The sequence below is a fragment of the Dendrobates tinctorius genome, unplaced genomic scaffold, assembly GCF_039654945.1.
Source record: "Dendrobates tinctorius isolate UK_male_01 unplaced genomic scaffold, ASM3965494v1 ptg000231l, whole genome shotgun sequence".
NCBI lineage: Eukaryota > Metazoa > Chordata > Amphibia > Anura > Dendrobatidae > Dendrobates > Dendrobates tinctorius.
In genome coordinates, this window is record NW_027361898.1 from 23,603,875 (window position 1) to 23,621,764 (window position 17,890).

The 17,890-nt window shown below is 43.6% G+C and overlaps 1 protein-coding gene across 2 annotated transcripts in view; it reads right to left on the reverse strand.

Annotated features, from left to right (window-relative positions):
- Positions 1-1,449: 1,449 nt before the first annotated feature.
- Positions 1,450-17,890, reverse strand: part of ATP7A (ATPase copper transporting alpha) — a 72,658-nt gene continuing 56,217 nt past the window's right edge. For both annotated transcript variants that reach the window (XM_073556197.1, XM_073556198.1), the window contains exons 14-23: positions 17,568-17,702; positions 13,566-13,760; positions 13,310-13,492; positions 11,548-11,758; positions 10,027-10,167; positions 9,790-9,932; positions 7,059-7,262; positions 6,623-6,740; positions 6,071-6,173; positions 1,450-5,308 (exon numbers count right to left, since the gene is read on the reverse strand). In XM_073556197.1, coding sequence (XP_073412298.1) covers positions 5,032-5,308; positions 6,071-6,173; positions 6,623-6,740; positions 7,059-7,262; positions 9,790-9,932; positions 10,027-10,167; positions 11,548-11,758; positions 13,310-13,492; positions 13,566-13,760; positions 17,568-17,702 — 1,710 coding nt within the window. In that variant the 3' untranslated portion in view covers positions 1,450-5,031. The remainder of the gene's footprint in view (positions 5,309-6,070; positions 6,174-6,622; positions 6,741-7,058; positions 7,263-9,789; positions 9,933-10,026; positions 10,168-11,547; positions 11,759-13,309; positions 13,493-13,565; positions 13,761-17,567; positions 17,703-17,890) is intronic.

Here is a 17,890-nt window from a genome sequence, read left to right on the forward strand (position 1 = left end):
AATGTTTTTATTCCCGCCCCCTCTTCTTCTAGTTTAATGCCCTCCTTATGAGTGTAGCGAGTTTTCTGCCGAATGTGTGTTTCCCATGTTTGTTGAGGTGTAGTCCGTCTCTGGCGAGGAGTCTGTCGTACAGGTAATTCACCCCGTGGTCCAGGAATCCAAATCCTTGTTGTCTGCACCATCGTCTTAGCCAGTTGTTTGCATCAAGGATCCTGTTCCATCCCTTGGTGCCATGCCCGTCTACTGGAAGGATAGAAGAAAAAAAAAAAAAAACAAAAAAAAAACACTACCTGTGCATCGAGTTCCTTTACTTTCTTCCTCAACTCTTCAAAGTCCTTGCAGATTGTCGGTAGGTCCTTTCTTGCCGTGTCATTGGTGCCAACATGTATCAGCAGAAATGGGTGGACGTCCTTGGAACTGATGAGCTTTGGTATCCTATCGGTCACATCCTTGATATTCGCACCTAGGAGGCAGCATACTTCTCTTGTGGTTATGTCCGGTCTGCAGATGGCTGCTTCTGTGTCTCTCAGTAGTGAGTCTTCCACCACTACCACTCTTCTTCGCTTTTTGGCTGTACTTTTTGTTACTACTTCTGAGTGCTGCTGTGTGTCCTTTTCTTCTTTGCTTGCTGTTAGTGCCTCATCCTTAGGTGTGCCACCTTTGTCTTCCACAAGGCCTTAGTATCAGTTTCTCAGTTGTGTGATTGGTGATGTCTTCAAGGTCTCCTTGAGTCTATTGGTCACATGCTTCCGCTCGTCTGCTTTTGGAGGTTCTCTGACACTTTATTCAAAAATTTTTTTTTCTTTTTTAAGCAAAGTTTGGAATTTTTTTCTACCACTTAGTTAAAAAAGGACCTAGACATGTTTGGTGTCTATGAACTTGTAATGACCTGGGGAATCATAATGCCAAGTCAGTTTTAACATTTAGTGAACCTATCAAAAAAAAGCCAAAACAAAAAACAAGTTTGGGATTGCACTTTTTTTTTGCAATTTCACAGTACTTGGAATTTTTCTTCCCTTTTTCCAGTACACGACATGGTAAAACCAATGGTGTTGTTCAAAAGTACAACTCGTCCCACAAAAAACAAGCCCTCACAAAAAGCTCTGGGGGTTAAGGGGTTAAAATGGCACAGTTTCTTAAAGGGTCTTGTCACCAGGTTTTTCCAACATAAACTATATAGTTCCATCATAACAAGCAGTCCGGTCCGATAGGCATCACTGGTCTTGCTTGACGTCGCCTCTATCCCCTGCAATCACCGTCATTCTATCTTCATTGATGTGGATGATGCAGTCTTACATCATCCACACACACTTATACAGATTTAGATTCAGGGAGACTACCTGAGTTATGGAATATAACGATTGGAAACAAAGCTTTAGCTACAGAAAACCAAATATATGAGTACATGTCTGTCACTAAATAAACAGAGGCAAAGACAATTACAAGAAATTAAATTGCAATATCAGTTTATTTTTGCTGAGTAAAGCAAGTGGAGATATTTTGGTTTTCTTATATCCGACAAGTAAAAGCAGAGTAACTTATATAATGTATAAGAAATAAATACATTTGTCTCAAAAAAACAAAAAAAAACCCAACATAAAATCATTAAATATGATATATACAGATGGACATTACTGCTAGAATTCCACATAACTGTGAAATACAGAAGTGGGAGAATGTAGTTACTGATAATTTAGTGAAGAATATAGGAAACATAATACAATACATGAGGCTCTCTGAGTTCTGTATAAAATCCTTTCTCTGGGTTTTTAGAAATGGGAGGCTTTAAATATTCATATAAATATTAGATACAAGTCATCCAAACCCACAAATCCTATACACAATGTATAAAAGTCATCCAAACCGGCAGAGTTCACCTGCACCACCCGACTACCTGATGTGTATGGGGGCCTCCTGACCCATGCCTGACAGAAGATGTTCAATAATAGTGGAAATTCAACTCAACATTTTCTTTACAGGGTAGATAAGCAGCTGACAGAGGTTTCTATTAGTGCTAACTGCCATTAAAAACACATGAAAGTTTGGCCGGGCTGAGTATTCACGAGTAGGGGGGAGTATGGAGAAGTAGCTGTAGGCCAACAAGAGTGGAGTTGACTGTTCTAGCAAGTATGTGGCCAATCTACCAAGGTATGCCATAAATGTCAGACAGATAAGGGTACCACCTCTGATTCTACACCTACCTCCAAGAATAGGGGTCCCATCTTTCCATCCACTTGTATGGAAGATCTTAGTTTTTGGAACTTCCAAGGAATGGAGACAGTCGCACATATCTGACCACCTCTATTCACTGCTGTCACCTCAACAGAAAGAAAGAACAGACTGCCCCCATTTCGTAGACAGATGGGGTCTCTGGGAACTATCAGATGCATCATATATCCCTATATAAGACATATATGGACACTGGATTAGAGATGAACGAACCCAAACTGTAAAGTGCTGACCTCCAAACACAGACATCTCCTGGAAGTCAGTTTTAGAGTTCAGAGAGGAAAAAGAAAGTGTTCTGTTACCCAAATCAAACTTCGGACTACAGTTCGGTCAAACTCAAACATCCACGGGTCCGCTCAGCCGTACTGCCTGAAACTAGGATGAGCTTTTACGCTGGTATACACAAGGGATAAGAGAGTCTCTTGCACAAATATAGGGGTGAGTCTTATCCTTTCACACCACTTTTACTGTATCTAGCCTGTGGATATACCATAAAGGTTTTGATTATACTTTCAAGTATAGTCCAAAACAGTGGTCCCCAACCTTTCTGACCTTGAGAGCCACATTCAGCTCAGAGAGGGTCACAAACCATATTCAGCTCAGAGAGGGTCGCAAGCCATATTCATCTCCGAGAAAGGGGCACGAACCATATTCAGTTCTGAGAGAGGATCGTGAGCCATATTCAACTCCTAGAGAGCGTTGCGAGCCACATCCAGCTCCCACCACCTTTCAGTAGTGGTAACCAAAGCCCCCCATTACGGGTATAATGATAACCAATGATTTTCCACAGAAATCACCACAACACAGTATACCAAGATCCAGGGGTCCCACAAGACCCCCATTGTCCCATCAAGAACTCCCATATCAAATTATCTCTAAACCCAAGCCCAGTATATATGCATCCACATCTGCTCTTCTCTGCATGACTACTGACAAAATTCACCATTTTGAGATGTGCTCTTCATACCTGTTTACTAGACGCTAATTTACCAAACTGGCAGACAGCCGCGAGCCACAATTCATGGGACCACAAGCCACAGGTTGGGTACCACTGGTCCAAGGTATAAATCAGAAATTTCAGCTTTGAGATGACGTCTGCTGAAACCTCCCTCATTTCCCCGACATCGGCATTGGGTCAGCTCTTATACACACAAGATTGTCAGTTGATACAATGGTGTCAGGGACCTAGATTATTTTTCTAGTGACCAGTTGGCTCAACTCTGGTAAAAAGCTTAAAAGGTAAATGGTCATTAGATTTCTGGTCCCCGAACCCCAGGCAGCATAAATAGGCAGCCAGTTTTATATTTATCAGAAATGCTGCAACATTTCAGAAACACAGTTAGTAAAGCCAGCTGGGGACTATAGACCTAGACCTCACTAATCTGATGATGTCCATGGCCATCTTCTCGCCACCCTGCCCCAGTTAATTGACAAACCTCTCTCCAAATACACACCCATGGTTCATGCAGCATGAATCTAATGACTGGTTCCCTTTAAAAAACGTTAAATACCGTTTTCTTGTGTCAAGTTATCAAAAGTTGAAATCAAAAGGTGGAAAAGTTCTGTTGTCTGTCTGACTCGCTTATCACTCAACTCCACTGAAGGTGAGGAGTTCATCACAAAGACACTAGGTCTTATACCATCCATTCATATTTCTTATTGTATTTTTTTCTGATGCGATAAAAAAAATAACAAACTGCTTGGTAAAGGCTGTTACAACCTCAGTCACTATGATAACATTGGGCTTTTGGAGCACAGCAGGAAATGGAGCATATACAGACAATCTTACAGAACAAGACCCAGAAATTGGACATTTAGGAAATAAACTTCGCCCTTTTAAAAACACAGCAGGGAATTATATATAGAACTTTCAGAAGTTTTCCTTTAACACCTAGCAGCGGGCTACAGGAACGGAGCAAAAAGAATAAACTAAACCTATATCGGAGCACACAACATATGAGATGAGGGCCTCTTCATAAACACACTGGTAATAAATTAAGCCAAAATAATCTTCCATGACGTGAACATTTTATCTGACTCTTGCTTCTTTAGAAGGTCTTTGCAGCATGTAGGATCAGATTAGGGAATTGGCAAACAAATATTTTTAATGGATCTTCCACTCTGAGTGAGAGTAAAATAATACCCAAATATATATCACATCACAAAGTGCAGAAGTTCGATCAGGAGGTGAACGTAGGTTTGTCATCTTTTCACGTTGACGGTGCACTTAGCAAAATTAATGTAAAAGTCTCCACTGCTTTCACAAAATGTCAACACTGATTCTGTACGTAGATTTTCTATTAATGTTTGGTAGATAGGTCACCGGGATGACTTCTCTCTAACATATCTGCCATTGCATATGTGAAAAGCAAAAATTTGTTTAAAAAAAATAAAAAAAAAATCAGGACATACAATTTACCCATTCAAAATGGGAACGTAAAAAGCAGAATGATCACCAACAAAACAAAACCAAACAAAACAAAAAAAAAAAAGAGGGGTGTTAATGTCCTGACAGCATTCCAAAGCGTCCTGATTAATATATGATAATAGTCTCAAGGCAAAAATAAGGCACATATGTTTACAAGTCAATGGCTCCCCGAACCTTGCTACTACAAGGTGATGCTGCATGGTATTGATATGACGCTACAAAAGGCTCATTGGTACATCACTTTTGTGACAAGTGTCCTTTGTCCGCCAAGTCCGGCCACATTGGCTCTTAGGTATGTTCTTCCATTCATCTGCATTCCGCAGACACAATGAGCAGTCAGTACAAGAGTCACTAGAGTATTTTGGTGCTTCTGATCACAGGAAGGTGTCTTCTTCCCCTCTTGGGTCTTCTAGAAGTAGTGTATGTTTGTCGGGGTCATGTAGTGGGACGCTGTGCTGAGAATGTTTATCAGAGAGGAAGGAATTGAGGGAAGCACGGCTGTAGGTAATAAAGCGGTCCAACATGCTGAGCTTTGGCGAACTTCTCCGATTTTCAGAGATACCGATATGAACGCTAATTTCTGATGGGGTCTTTTGTTTTAGCTGACCTTGAGACTTCAGTTCCAGTTTCTCTGGACTCGGCTTGCGGTAACTGTAGAGAGAAGTATTTAATTAGTATTGTAAGCAGCACACTGAATGCCCAGTGAATACAGTCACTGGCTTGCAGGGTGGATACTTAAAGGGGGCACTTGAAAGACAATTTTTTGTTCAAACTGAATGACAGCTATTCTGCAAGTTTTTCCCAGCAAGCATTGTTCATAAGTCTCCCTATACAACCACATATTAACAAGGAGAATATACCCTTCTAGACCTGCTATATAGGCATCTCAGCTATACAGTTAAACACTATTCTGTACTGATGAGAAGCAAAAAGTCAGAAACATTCCTGGAAAATAAGGTCTCTGGTTTGCCTAAATATCCCTCACCATGAAAACGGATTTATGGTCGATCAGGACCTAGTTCACCGGTCATGCCATTAATCTGTAGTCACTGAACGGGATCCCTGTAAACCATCTCTTACATGACAGCATCCACGGCTCCTCATTTGATTATCCAGCCTGCCACGACGCTAAATGCATGTGCAATCACGTTGTGGCAGGACGACTAATCAAAAGGAGAACCGCCAATGAAGTCAGGCAAGAGGAGGTTCAAAAGGCTCCCATCCAGTGATCACAAATTACCGATGAGGCAGATGGACTGGGATCTGTGAACTGATATGCACCCTTTCTAATAATCAGTAGTACATTGGCCTACAGGGTAGCTACCTAAAGTTACTTATGGGGGTAAAACTATGTATCAATGTATCATAAAAACAAAATCACAGGTAGAAGTAGAAAAATGAAGCACCACTTACAGTTTAAGCAGCAAAGAGGAGAAAACAACAGAGACTGAGGAGGCAGCCATAGCGGCAGAGCCCATCCAGGGCTGCAAAATCAAACCAACCGGCATGAACACACCTGAAACAGTGGACAGGATTAGGTATGTAACAAATAAGTGATTGTTTATTAATAGGTCAACACCTACGATTACTCCTAACACCAATTGTGTTTGGTAAAAGTACAGTCTTCATTTTATAGTACCCATGTAGTTTTAAGATGAGCCACCAATAATTGGGGTGTCTACTCCTAGTACACTAGCTCGTCCCATTCACATTAGGGATACGTTTCAGTACCACAATCGTTATATGGCGGAGCCACTGTGCATGTAAGCCAAGAAATGGAATAGATGTGCAGAAAGGTGAGGGTGCAAACAATACAGTCCCAAAGACCTCTTTAATATCTATGTGAAATTTTGTGAAAATTATGGAAAGCTAGAATTACCAGCAATAAAATGCTTAGCTCATGAGATATTGTGGTATTTCTCAAGAATAGCATCTAAGGAGCATCTCTGGGTCGGCATTACATACCTGCAGCTATAGGGATGCCAATCAGATTGTAAATTAAGGCAAAGACAAAATTTATTCTTATTCTTTTCACAGTCTTGCGTGATAAGTCAATGCTGGCGACTACATCAAGGAGATTATTCTGTATGAGAAAAAAAAAAAATAGATTTAATGACCTGTTAATGTCATGTATGTGTCTGTTAGCAGGCAACACTCTCAGGGCCAACAGAGTTCCAACACACTGTGTATCCACCAAGGGTGACCAGGAAGAGAATAAGCTCTCTTATATGGCTACCTGACTGCTAGATATGGATATGCATGTATGGGAATATATTTAGGCTAAAAAAAATCGTTCAATAAAAGCAATGGAAACTGCCAACAAGTAGGTCATTTGGCTACTGCATTGTGAGAACATTGCCTAGGAAAGTAGAAGTAGATTATGTAAGGTTTTAAGACTTACCCGTATCAGTACCACATCAGCAGCTTCAATGGCAACATCTGTGCCAGTCCCAATGGCAATTCCCACATTGGCCATTGCCAGAGCAGGAGAGTCATTTATTCCATCTCCCACCATTGCCACTCGGGTACCTTGGTCCTGCAGCTGCTTCACCTTGGCTACTTTATGAGATGGGAGAACCTCCGCGAACACTGTTGTTATACCAACCTTGGGGGGAAAAATATAGGTTATAGTGCATAAATTATATGGATTTTAATAAAATCACAAAACACAAATGGCAAATTACAAAAAGCAAATTGTTATTTTTCAAGGATACATGAAAACATTAAAAAATTGGTATAATCTCTTTAAAAGGGAATATGTCAGTAGGATCAATCCTTCTAAACAGTCTACATGGACATGCAGGTCATAGGAAGCTCAATAATATGATACCGTGATACCTGAGATCTGAGGTCTTATTCCAGAGAAATCCATGGTTTTCTTAATATGTAAATCAGCTGTTAAGATCTATGGGCTGGACATAGATCGCCGAGAATCTGCCTCCAGAGATTATTATAAATGAAAGGAGGAGTTACCAGTGTGAGATGTGTAGACAGGAGAGCAGACTGTTAGTTATTATATGTCTCACACCAGTAATATCCCCTTTCATTTATAATAATCTCTGGAGGCAGATTCTAATTGAGATCTACAGGGGTTGAACAAAATAATGGAAACACCTGGAAACATCAACAAAAGTTAGTTTAATATGGTGTAGGTCCACCTTTTGCGGCGATTACAGCCTCAATTCTCCGAGGTATGGATTCATACAAGGTGTGAATCGTTTCTAAAGGAATTTTAGCCCATTCTTCAGTTAAAACACCCTCCAGTTCTTTGAGTGACGATGGCGGCGGAAATCGACGTCTAACTTAAATCTCTAAAATTGACCATAAATGCTCAATAATGTTGAGGTCTGGGGATTGTAGGGGCCAGATGAGATGCTCAACTTCATTAGAATGTTCCTTGTGCCATGCTTGAATGATTCTATCTGTATGAATTGGTGCATTATCATCCTGAAAGATGGCGTTCCCCTCCGGAAAAAGTGCTTGAACCATACGATGCCCTTGGTCGCCCAAAATGCCTAAATAATCTCGGCTGTTAATTCTTCCATGAAGGAATATCATTGGCCCGGCGGATCTCCATGAAATAGCACCCCAGATCATCACAGAACCTCCACCATGTTTTACTGTTGGGAGAAGGCAGTCTGGATGGAATGCTTCTTTCGGCTGTCTCCAAACGTACACTCGGCCGGAGGTCGGAAATAGGGTAAACGATGATTCGTATGAGAATATCACGTTTCTACTGCTCGAGGGACCAATTCTGGAGGTTTCTACACCACTCTAAACGCTTGGAAACATTTGTCATTGAGAGCAGCGGTTTTCTAATTGCAGCTCTTCCGTGGAATCCAGATTTGTGCAGCTCCCAATGAACAGTTTTCGTGGAAACTGGGTTCTGTAGGTGTTCATTGAGCTCAGCAGTGATTTTCGGAGCTGTGGTCTTGCGATCTTCTCTCACAATTCGCTTTAGAATCCGACGGTCTCTCTCAGTCAACTTTGACTTTCGGCCATTTTTCCTTCTCTTTCAAACGCAGTCATTACTTTGGAGACAGTACCGCTTGACACGCCAAGCATTCGGGCACTTTCTGTTACACTAGCGCCTGCCATACAATTTGGCCAACAATTTGGCCTCTTTGAAAATCCGAGAGGTCTGCCATTGGGATCAGGTTCTCATCAATGTTCTTACAATTCTGCAAAACAAACAGTTAATTTACATACACATATCACATGACACAAATAATCAACTACAAAACATTACCATATGTCACAGTTTGCATGTTTATAACATGTTTGAAGATTATGATGCCAAACCGTTAGGTGTTTCCATTATTTTGTCCAACCCCGGTATGTCCAGCCCACAGATCCTAACAGCTCATTTACATATTAAGAAAGCCATGGATTTCTCTGGAATAAAGGGGGTTTTACACATAGCGATATCGCTAGCAATATCGCTAAAGCATTACCGATTTGGTGACGCAGCGATATCGCTAGCGATATCGCTATGTGTGATAGTTACCTCCGACCGGCTCCCCCGCTGTCTGTCGCTGATCGCGCGGCTCCATTTCTCGTCGGGCACTTCCTGCTGGCGCCAAGGAGCGAAGCCTGGACGCGGACGGGGGGACGTCAGCATCGCTGCATGTGAAAGGTAAGTAACGACCGCTGTATCGCTGCTGCATCGCTGGAAAGATCTTCCTGTGTGGCAGCTCACTTGCGACCATTTAGCGATGCACCAGTGATCCTGACCGGGTCGTATCGTGGTCGGGATCGCTGGTGCATTGCTAAATGTAAAGGGGTCTTAAGACATCAGATCACAGATATCAAAGTATCATTGTATTCAGCTTCCTATGACCTACATGTCCATATAGACGGCTTATCCTACTGACAGATTCCCTTTATTTCATCCCCTATCAATAGGATAAGGCACAACTTAAATGATCTCTGAGACCCCCAGTGATCCAGACAATGGGCTCAGCAGTTACTGTATTCCCTACATTACTCCCAATTATAAGGGCGCAGACAAGGCCTCATGGGCAATACTAGTCATCATACTCTACGTTTGATATATTAACAATGAGGTTTTCCAATCATATTAATAAGGTGACTGGACAGACTGCACCTGTTCCCAGAATTATTTAAGTTACCTGAGAGGCAATGGTCCTTGCAGTTTTGCTGTTGTCCCCAGTCATTAGTACCACATCTAGCCCCATTGAGCGCAATGTGTTAACTGCTAACGTGGCTTCCGGCTTCACAGTGTCCGCTATGGCTATTAATCCGCAAAGGACACCTGAAAAAAGCGCATAGTGCATGAATGTCTGATGCCACTCCATACACGTTTGTCAGTGTGAAGATGCTCAATCACTTCAGGTCATATTACTTACCATCCACTGCAACCAGGACTGCGGTGTGCCCTTTATTCTCATGTTCAGTCATAAGAGCATCCGTATCGTTCTGCAAACTAAGGAAATTGCGATTCATCCACTCCCGGTTGCCAATAAGCACAGAATATGTCTGATATGACGCTGTAAGGTGTAGAGCACAGAAAACGCAACTCTTCATTATTTGTTCTGCAAATTATCTCTTCAGGAGGAGGAAGAGGGCTACAACTCTAGCGCCACCTATAGGAAGCTGCGATCCTAAGAGTCAGGCTTGGCGCGTCAATCTCCACAAGGAGAAACATTACCCCATAGACCCCACTCCAGAGACACTCAGCTAGCCAAATCAGATCTCATACTTAGCACTGACGAGGGGCAACACTCCAACACAGTGTGCTTGCAAACTGAGATTTTGGCATTGGCTTTTATCCTAAATCATATTGCAAGGTTTGTTAAAGAGCAGCTATTGACTTTAAGTTCACTGCTTCCAACAGGTGGCGCTAGAATTCAAGTCATCTTTCTCTCTGAAGAGGCAATTTGCATATTTAATTTCCCAGAGGAGCATGCAAGGCCTATAAGTCTCCTCACTCTGACATGCCAAACTTGGGTCTTTACTCTCCACAAGGAAAAACGTTACCCCTCAGACTTGATTATGTGTTGACAGACCAACAATTTTGCCGGTACTGGGACTCTCGGCGGGGTTTCATACTGCGTCTTTGGTATTGTGTCCACATGGGGTATATTGGCTCTAAAGACATTTTTTCCGCACACCTGCATAGCATTAACAAGCCACATCTTTGCTCCTGCTGCACCGACACTCACATCTCCGATGCACAAGCTGGATGGTGGCACAGGGCGCTATCGGCTCCATAGTGACTGTAGGGTCTGCCACTATGGACAGTACATCACTGTCTCTGAGCATTGCCCTGTGTGACCTGGGGTGCCAAGACATTCACTCCAGAGAGTATAGTCAGCTGCCTTATTTTCCAATAGTGCCTTCTGTGTGCTCGAAAAATATGTTCAAGTCCCCTCGGCTGCATGTCTCACGGCTCTTCGACAGCTGCAACACATGTAGGGAAGTCCCGTTTGTTAGACAATCCCTGCATGTTTTGTGGCTGTCTAACATCCGTGAGATGTGCAGCTGCGGGGGTTGGAACATGGTATTCGAACACACCGAAGACACTTGGTTAGCACCTGAGCATGCTCAGATAACACCTTATCAGAGAATGTTTGCTTATTACTCATACTTAGCTTTTTTTTCATCACAATCATACATAAATACACTTCTCGAATTATAAATTACAACATAAAACATTTGAAGGTGGTCACTCCAATGGCATAGAAACCAAACCCATATGTTGTGAAAAAGCCGGACACTTTCTAAGCTGCTAAAGTGCGTGTGCCCGGGTTCTACACCACAAGCCAGTGCTGATAACGGCGCTCTCTGTGCGCATTTCATACATTTTTAAGAGGCTACACAAACCCTTTAAATAGTTAACTGCTGGTAATAATAAAATGCGTGCTTACCTGCTTTCTGGGAATTAGCCAGAAGATGAATCTCAGATTCCCCGTGTCCGCCGTCAATGTGCACAAGCAGGGCGTTTCTGTTGTTGTTTGCGCTCGTTGTTTGGTTGCTGCTGCTTAGAAGATGCTCGATGTTACTGACTTTACAGCTGATGCCGCATCCAGGGACGGCTTGAAAATCAGAGCAAGTGCCCAGAACCTCTTTATTCAGCACCTATTCAAAAGGGTGAATAACCTCATTGTGCTCATGCAAATATTAGAGCAGGTCGTACACGAGATCAGAGACGGCAAGACCCAAAACTGCTGAAAATAATACAATTCTTTATATCAAGAAATGTCTCCACCCCGTGACTGCAATGCTTAGCTGGATGGTGCAGATTATTTTATTTCTGATGGACGTGAATGGAAAAATAGGCACAAGTAGCACATGTGGAAGTCTAGGGGATCTAGGACTGCTGAAGTCAGACTTTATTCCCAAATACGAAGTTTTCACGCATTTTGTACAAGAGATGGTTTGATGCAAAATTGCAGAATGTTTCCTTAAAGAGTACTGATCGGCAGTCTGAGGCTGCGCTTTATATTTAAGAAATTATTTGTAAAGCAGCAGACGCATGATTTTACTAAATACTTATTAGCAAAAATGCCCAGACCACTTCCTCATGCCAGGCTAAAGGACCCGACATTCTAGGGAAAGTCCGGGCCAAACTGCTGGGTTTTATGGAATCCTGGCATTTAGAGCAAGATGCCGCAAGCCCCTCACTTTCAAAGTGTGAGACTTGTGTCAGGTGGTATTGCGAGATCTCGCGCTTAGTAAAGGATACGGCAGGGCTGGTTTAGTGTAAAGAAGCACTCCTCCTCCTCCCATCAAAGTCTGTATGCTCTTAATATATTGTGATCATCATATTATACAGCACTGTGCATTTACAATTGCTCATTTTGCCTTTCTACCCAGATAATTCTTCTCTTTTCCATTAGGTCTATGATCTCATGTGATTAAAAACGGTCTAGCTGGATCCTTCTCAGCTCTACATAGAAACAGGAGGTCAATTTTCCCTGTATGAATCATAAGTCACTGCAAAAGTCCCTGGCATTGGGAGGGAGCAGCTGAGTCAGGAGGTGAAGAGGGAGACGATAAATGCAGGGACACGAGACCTATTATGTCTACATGAAGTAGAAAAAAAAGAGAAGAATTATCTGGGTAGAAAGAAAAAATGAGCAATTGTAAGTACTCAGAGGTATATAATATGATGACTGCAATATATTAAGAGGATGCAAACTTTGATGGGAGGAGGAGGAGGGCTTCTTTAATGTGGGAGGTCGCCCACTTTGCCATTGAGGGTGGCTGTGGAGGGTTGTGGGATTTAGTAAAGTTGTTTATCTGAGGCTGACACTATTTTCTTAACTTAACAGGGGCAGCCTCAGACACGTGAAACATACTCCTAAAGTCACTTTCACAATGTTCCTGGTATCTAGTTTTAATATTTCTATCCATACAATAGTTATCTGCTCTGTCTCTGCTGGATCTAACAGCTGATTTGTGGGATGATGGGGGTCTCAGCACAGCGATCTGATAGGGATGATCTCTCTCAAAGATAGGTCATTAATATCCAAGTCCTGGATTGGCAATTTTACTTGATATGGTTTTGTAGTTTTTGCATGGATCACCATTGCAGCAGATACTAGAAGGATGGGGCATCATCTTTTTGTTATGTATTAGCCATTATTCTGCTGCAGAGACTGTACTTGTGTGTGAACACGGTCTTACCTCTTTACAATGCTTTGTGACTGCTGCTCCAAGGGGATGTTCACTGCTGCTCTCTGCGGTCCCCACAATGGCCAGCAGCCTGTTTGAAGGCATCCTGTTACTTTCAACCAAAATCTTCACTTGCATAACAATGGGCGAGCCATGGGTGATGGTCCCCGTCTTATCAAACACAACAGTTCGGATCTGATAAAAAGGGAAAACTTGTAGTAGCTGTTTTTACATCATTCTACAAGTTAAAAGACAAATAGTGCATTACCTTGTGTGCCATTTCCAGGGGTTCTCCTCCTTTTATCAGGATGCCATTCTGAGCACCAACCCCCGTACCGACCATAACCGCAGTTGGCGTCGCCAAACCAAGTGAACAAGGGCAAGCTATGCACAGCACAGTGATGGCGGCTTGGAAAGCAAAGCGGACAATGACTTCTCCTTTTGAAATACTCTTGTTGTAACCCTGTGGAAAGAACAATTACTGCTTTAGGACATAACAGAGCAAGCGAGACACTAAAATCAAGTGCGGTGGAAAACACCCTCATTTACTACATCAACAAGCCCTAATATGCTTTCTCCAACACAGATTACCTCCGGAAATATTCATTCTACAAATGAACACAAGAGGGCGCTGAAACGCTTCATAATGCAATAGACCTGCTGCAGATGAGCATTGCCAGCCTGCTACTGCATATATGCAATTCCCCACAAGATGGCAGCAGGCGCTAGTCTCCTCTGTTTCATGGACATGACAGTGCTGGCTGCAATTAGTGGATATGAATTGTAAGTGAATGTGAACATGTGTCCGACCATAGCCATAGAAACAGAATAACACATTATGGATGGTATGATCAATACATAGCAATATTACAACTAAAGTTAGAGGTTTTGTGGGGTTCTATTCCTAAAATACATTTATCACTAATCCTCAGGATAGTATATGTCTGATTGCTGTGACTCTTCCCAATCACTATCTGGATTGAACAAAGCTGCACGACTATTGGTGTTCTATTACATCTCTCCAAGAGGGACAGACAGCTGAGCACGGTACTCAGCACGGTATGAATTAAAGGGAATCTGTCACCACGTCTTTGCTAACCAACTGATGGCAGCATGATGTAGAGGAAGAGACCCTGATTCCAGTGATGTACCACTTACTAGGCTGCTTTCTGTAGTTTTACTACAACCACAGGTTTATCTGCTGCAGATCTAGCAGTTCTCTGAATGTCCACAACACACCACTGATAGGTAGACTTCTGGCTATGCACTGTGTACACCGAAAGCTGTCAATCATTGGTACAGGCGGGGTTATACAGAACTCATGAATATGGCGGATTATCTGTCAGCAGGTTATCTAGTTCTCTAGTGATAAATCTCTTGCTATTAAAAGAGGGATTTTCTAAAAACTATAGCAAATAGCTCAATAAGTGACACATCGCTGGAATCAGGTGTCTGTCTCTACATCATTCTGCTCTCAGATTAGGTGCTTCTTTTAAAGAGAACCTGTCAGTAGGATTGTGCACAGTATCCTATAGATAGTGTCAGGTCGGTACCATTATACTGATTACAATGATATCTTGTTTGTTTAAATCTGTCTTGTGGTTGTTGTGTAATCTTTATTTGTAGTTTTCAGTCAATGATATGCTCGTGCTCCATGGCGGGCTGTGAGAGTGGCTTTATGTGGTGCTCTGATAACAAATTCATCTGTATGGCTTCTGACAGTGACCTGCTCCTATTTCACACACTATATATAATGGTGTTGGCTTTGAAAAAGAGAATTTAACGTCAGCGGCGAAGCTGAGCCCCACATAAAGCCCCGCTCACAGGCCACTACGGAGCACGAGCATATCATTAACTGAAACAACACATCATTAACTGACTACAAATAAAGATAAAACAACAAAAACAACCACAAGACGGATTTCAACACCCAAGGTATCAGTTTAAGTATAACGGTGCCGACCTGACACTGTCTGTAGGTTACTGTGCACAATCCTGCTGACAGGTTCATGATCAATTATGCCACATCATTTAATCAAGCAGTGAGATTCATTGTGATAGGACATTCAACACATATTCTGTGGATACGTGATAAATATCTTTCATAGGAAACCCCCTTGAACCTAAAACCACAGTGTATTCAGACTCCTAATACTTGCTGGATGGGAGGTCTGTGTGTCCTGGGGGCTGCTGACTATATATATGACTTCTAACACTGCTCCTGTATAATCTTCTCAGCCCTATACTTACCCTGATGTGGCCTGTGTCCCCTCTCCTGGAGGTTCTGCTGTGGGATCGGTCCATGGAGATGCAGACTGTGTGATCCCTCCTCCTCCTCTCTCCTGCACGTTCTGCTGAGAGCTCAGTCCAGGGTGATGTAGCCTGTGTGATCCTTTCTACTCTCCTGCAAGTTCTGCTGAGGGCTCTGCCAATGATGATGCAGCCTGTCCAATCCCTCCTCCTCCTCTCCTGCTGAGGGTTTTCCTGAGGGCTCAGTCCATGGTGATGCAGCCTGTGGGATCCTTCCTCTCCTGCACGTTCTGCTGAGGGTTTTCCTGAGGGCTCTGTCCATGGAGATGCAGCCTGTGTGATCCTTCATCCTCTTCTGCACGTTCTGCTGAGAGCTCTGTCCTTGGTGAAGCAGCCAGTCATTTCTCCTGTCCTGCAGGTTCTGGTGAGGGCTCTGTCCATGGTGATGCAGCCTGTGTGATCCTTCCTCCTCTCCGGCACGTTCTGCCGAGGGCTTGTGTCCATGGTGATGCAGCCAGTGTCATTTCTCCCCTGTCCTGCAGATTCTGCTGAGGGCTCTGTCCATGGTGATGGTGCCTTTGTGATCCCTCCTCCTCTCCTACAGGTTCTGCTGAGGGCTCTATCCATGATGATGCAGCCTGTGTGATCCCTCCTCCGCCTCTCCTGCACGTTCTGCTGAGGGATCTGCTGAGGGCTCTGTCCTTGGTGAAGCAGCCAGTCATTTCTCCTGTCCTGCAGGTTCTTGTGAGGGCTCTGTCCATGGTGATGCAGCCTGTGTGATATTTCCTCCTCTCCTGCAGGTAATGCTGAGGGCTCTGTCCATGGTGATAGTGCCTTTGTGATCCCTCCTCCTCTCCTACAGGTTCTGCTGAGGGCTCTATCCATGATGATGGAGCCTGTGTGATCCCTCCTCCGCCTCTCCTGCACGTTCTGCTGAGGGATCTGCTGTGGGCTCTGTCCTTGGTGATGCAGCCTGTGCGATCCTTCCTCCTCTCCTGCACATTCTGCTGAGGGCTCTGTCCATGGTGATGCAGCCTGTGTGATCCTTCCTCCTCTCCTGCAGGTTCTGCTGAGGGCTCTGTCCATGGTGATGCAGCCTGTGTCATTTCTCCCCTGTCCTACAGGTTCTGCTGAGGGCTCTGTCCATGGTGATACAGCCTGTGTGATCCTTCCTCCTCTCCTGCACGTTCTGCTGAGGGTTCTGCTGATGTCTCGGTCCATGGTGATGCAACCTGTGTGATCCTTCCTCCTCTCCTGCAGGTTCTGCTGAGGGCTCTGTCCACGGTGATGCAGCCTGTGTCATTTCTCCCCTGTCCTACAGGTTCTGCTGAGGGCTCTGTCCATGGTGATGCAGCCTGTGTGATCCTTCCTCCTCTCCTGCACGTTCTGCTGAGGGTTCTGCTGATGTCTCGGTCCATGGTGATGCAGCCTGTGTGATCCTTCCTCCTCTCCTGCACGTTCTGCTGAGGGTTCTGCTGATGTCTCGGTCCATGGTGATGCAGCCTGCGTGATACTTCCTCCTCTCCTGCAGGTTCTGTTGAGGGCTCTGTCCATGGTGATGCATCCTGCGTGATACTTCCTCCTCTCCTGCAGGTTCTGTTGAGGGCTCTGTCCATGGTGATGCAGCCTGCGTGATACTTCCTCCTCTCCTGCAGGTTCTGTTGAGGGCTCTGTCCATGGTGATGCAGCCTGCGTGATACTTCCTCCTCTCCTGCAGGTTCTGTTGAGGGCTCTGTCCATGGTGATGCAGCCTGCGTGATCCCTCCTTCTGGCCTGCATGTTCTGCTGAGGGCTCTGTCGATGGTGATGCACCCTGTGTGATCCCTCATCTCTCTCTGCAGATTCTGCTGTGGGTTGTTTGCCGATCTGCATATTGATGTTACCTATGTTACTCCTCTCCCTCTCGCATACAGTTTACATTGCTGGATACAACCCTCTCCCACTTGCTCACTGCTGGTACTTCAAACACAGAGGAGAGATGGGAGATCAGAGATAGTAATGTTGGACCATTAATACTTACTGGGAAATACTTTTCTACTATTTCAAAGTTTCTGTAGCCAATAAAAATCCAGACAAACAGGGTGAGAACAGAAACTATGACAATGAAAGGAACAAAGTAACCACTGAGCTTATCAGCAAACTGCTGGATTGGAGCCTGGAAGAGAAAACAAATGACCTTTAGGAGCGGATAACAATATACAAATCAAGTAAAAATTGCAGTAACAGCATAATAAATCCACATAGCACAAGTGATAATAGTGTATAGTAAATACTTGTCTGGTATAGTAGTATTTCACATATCCAAAAAACCAGAGAAGACGTTGTGCATAAAACAACATTACA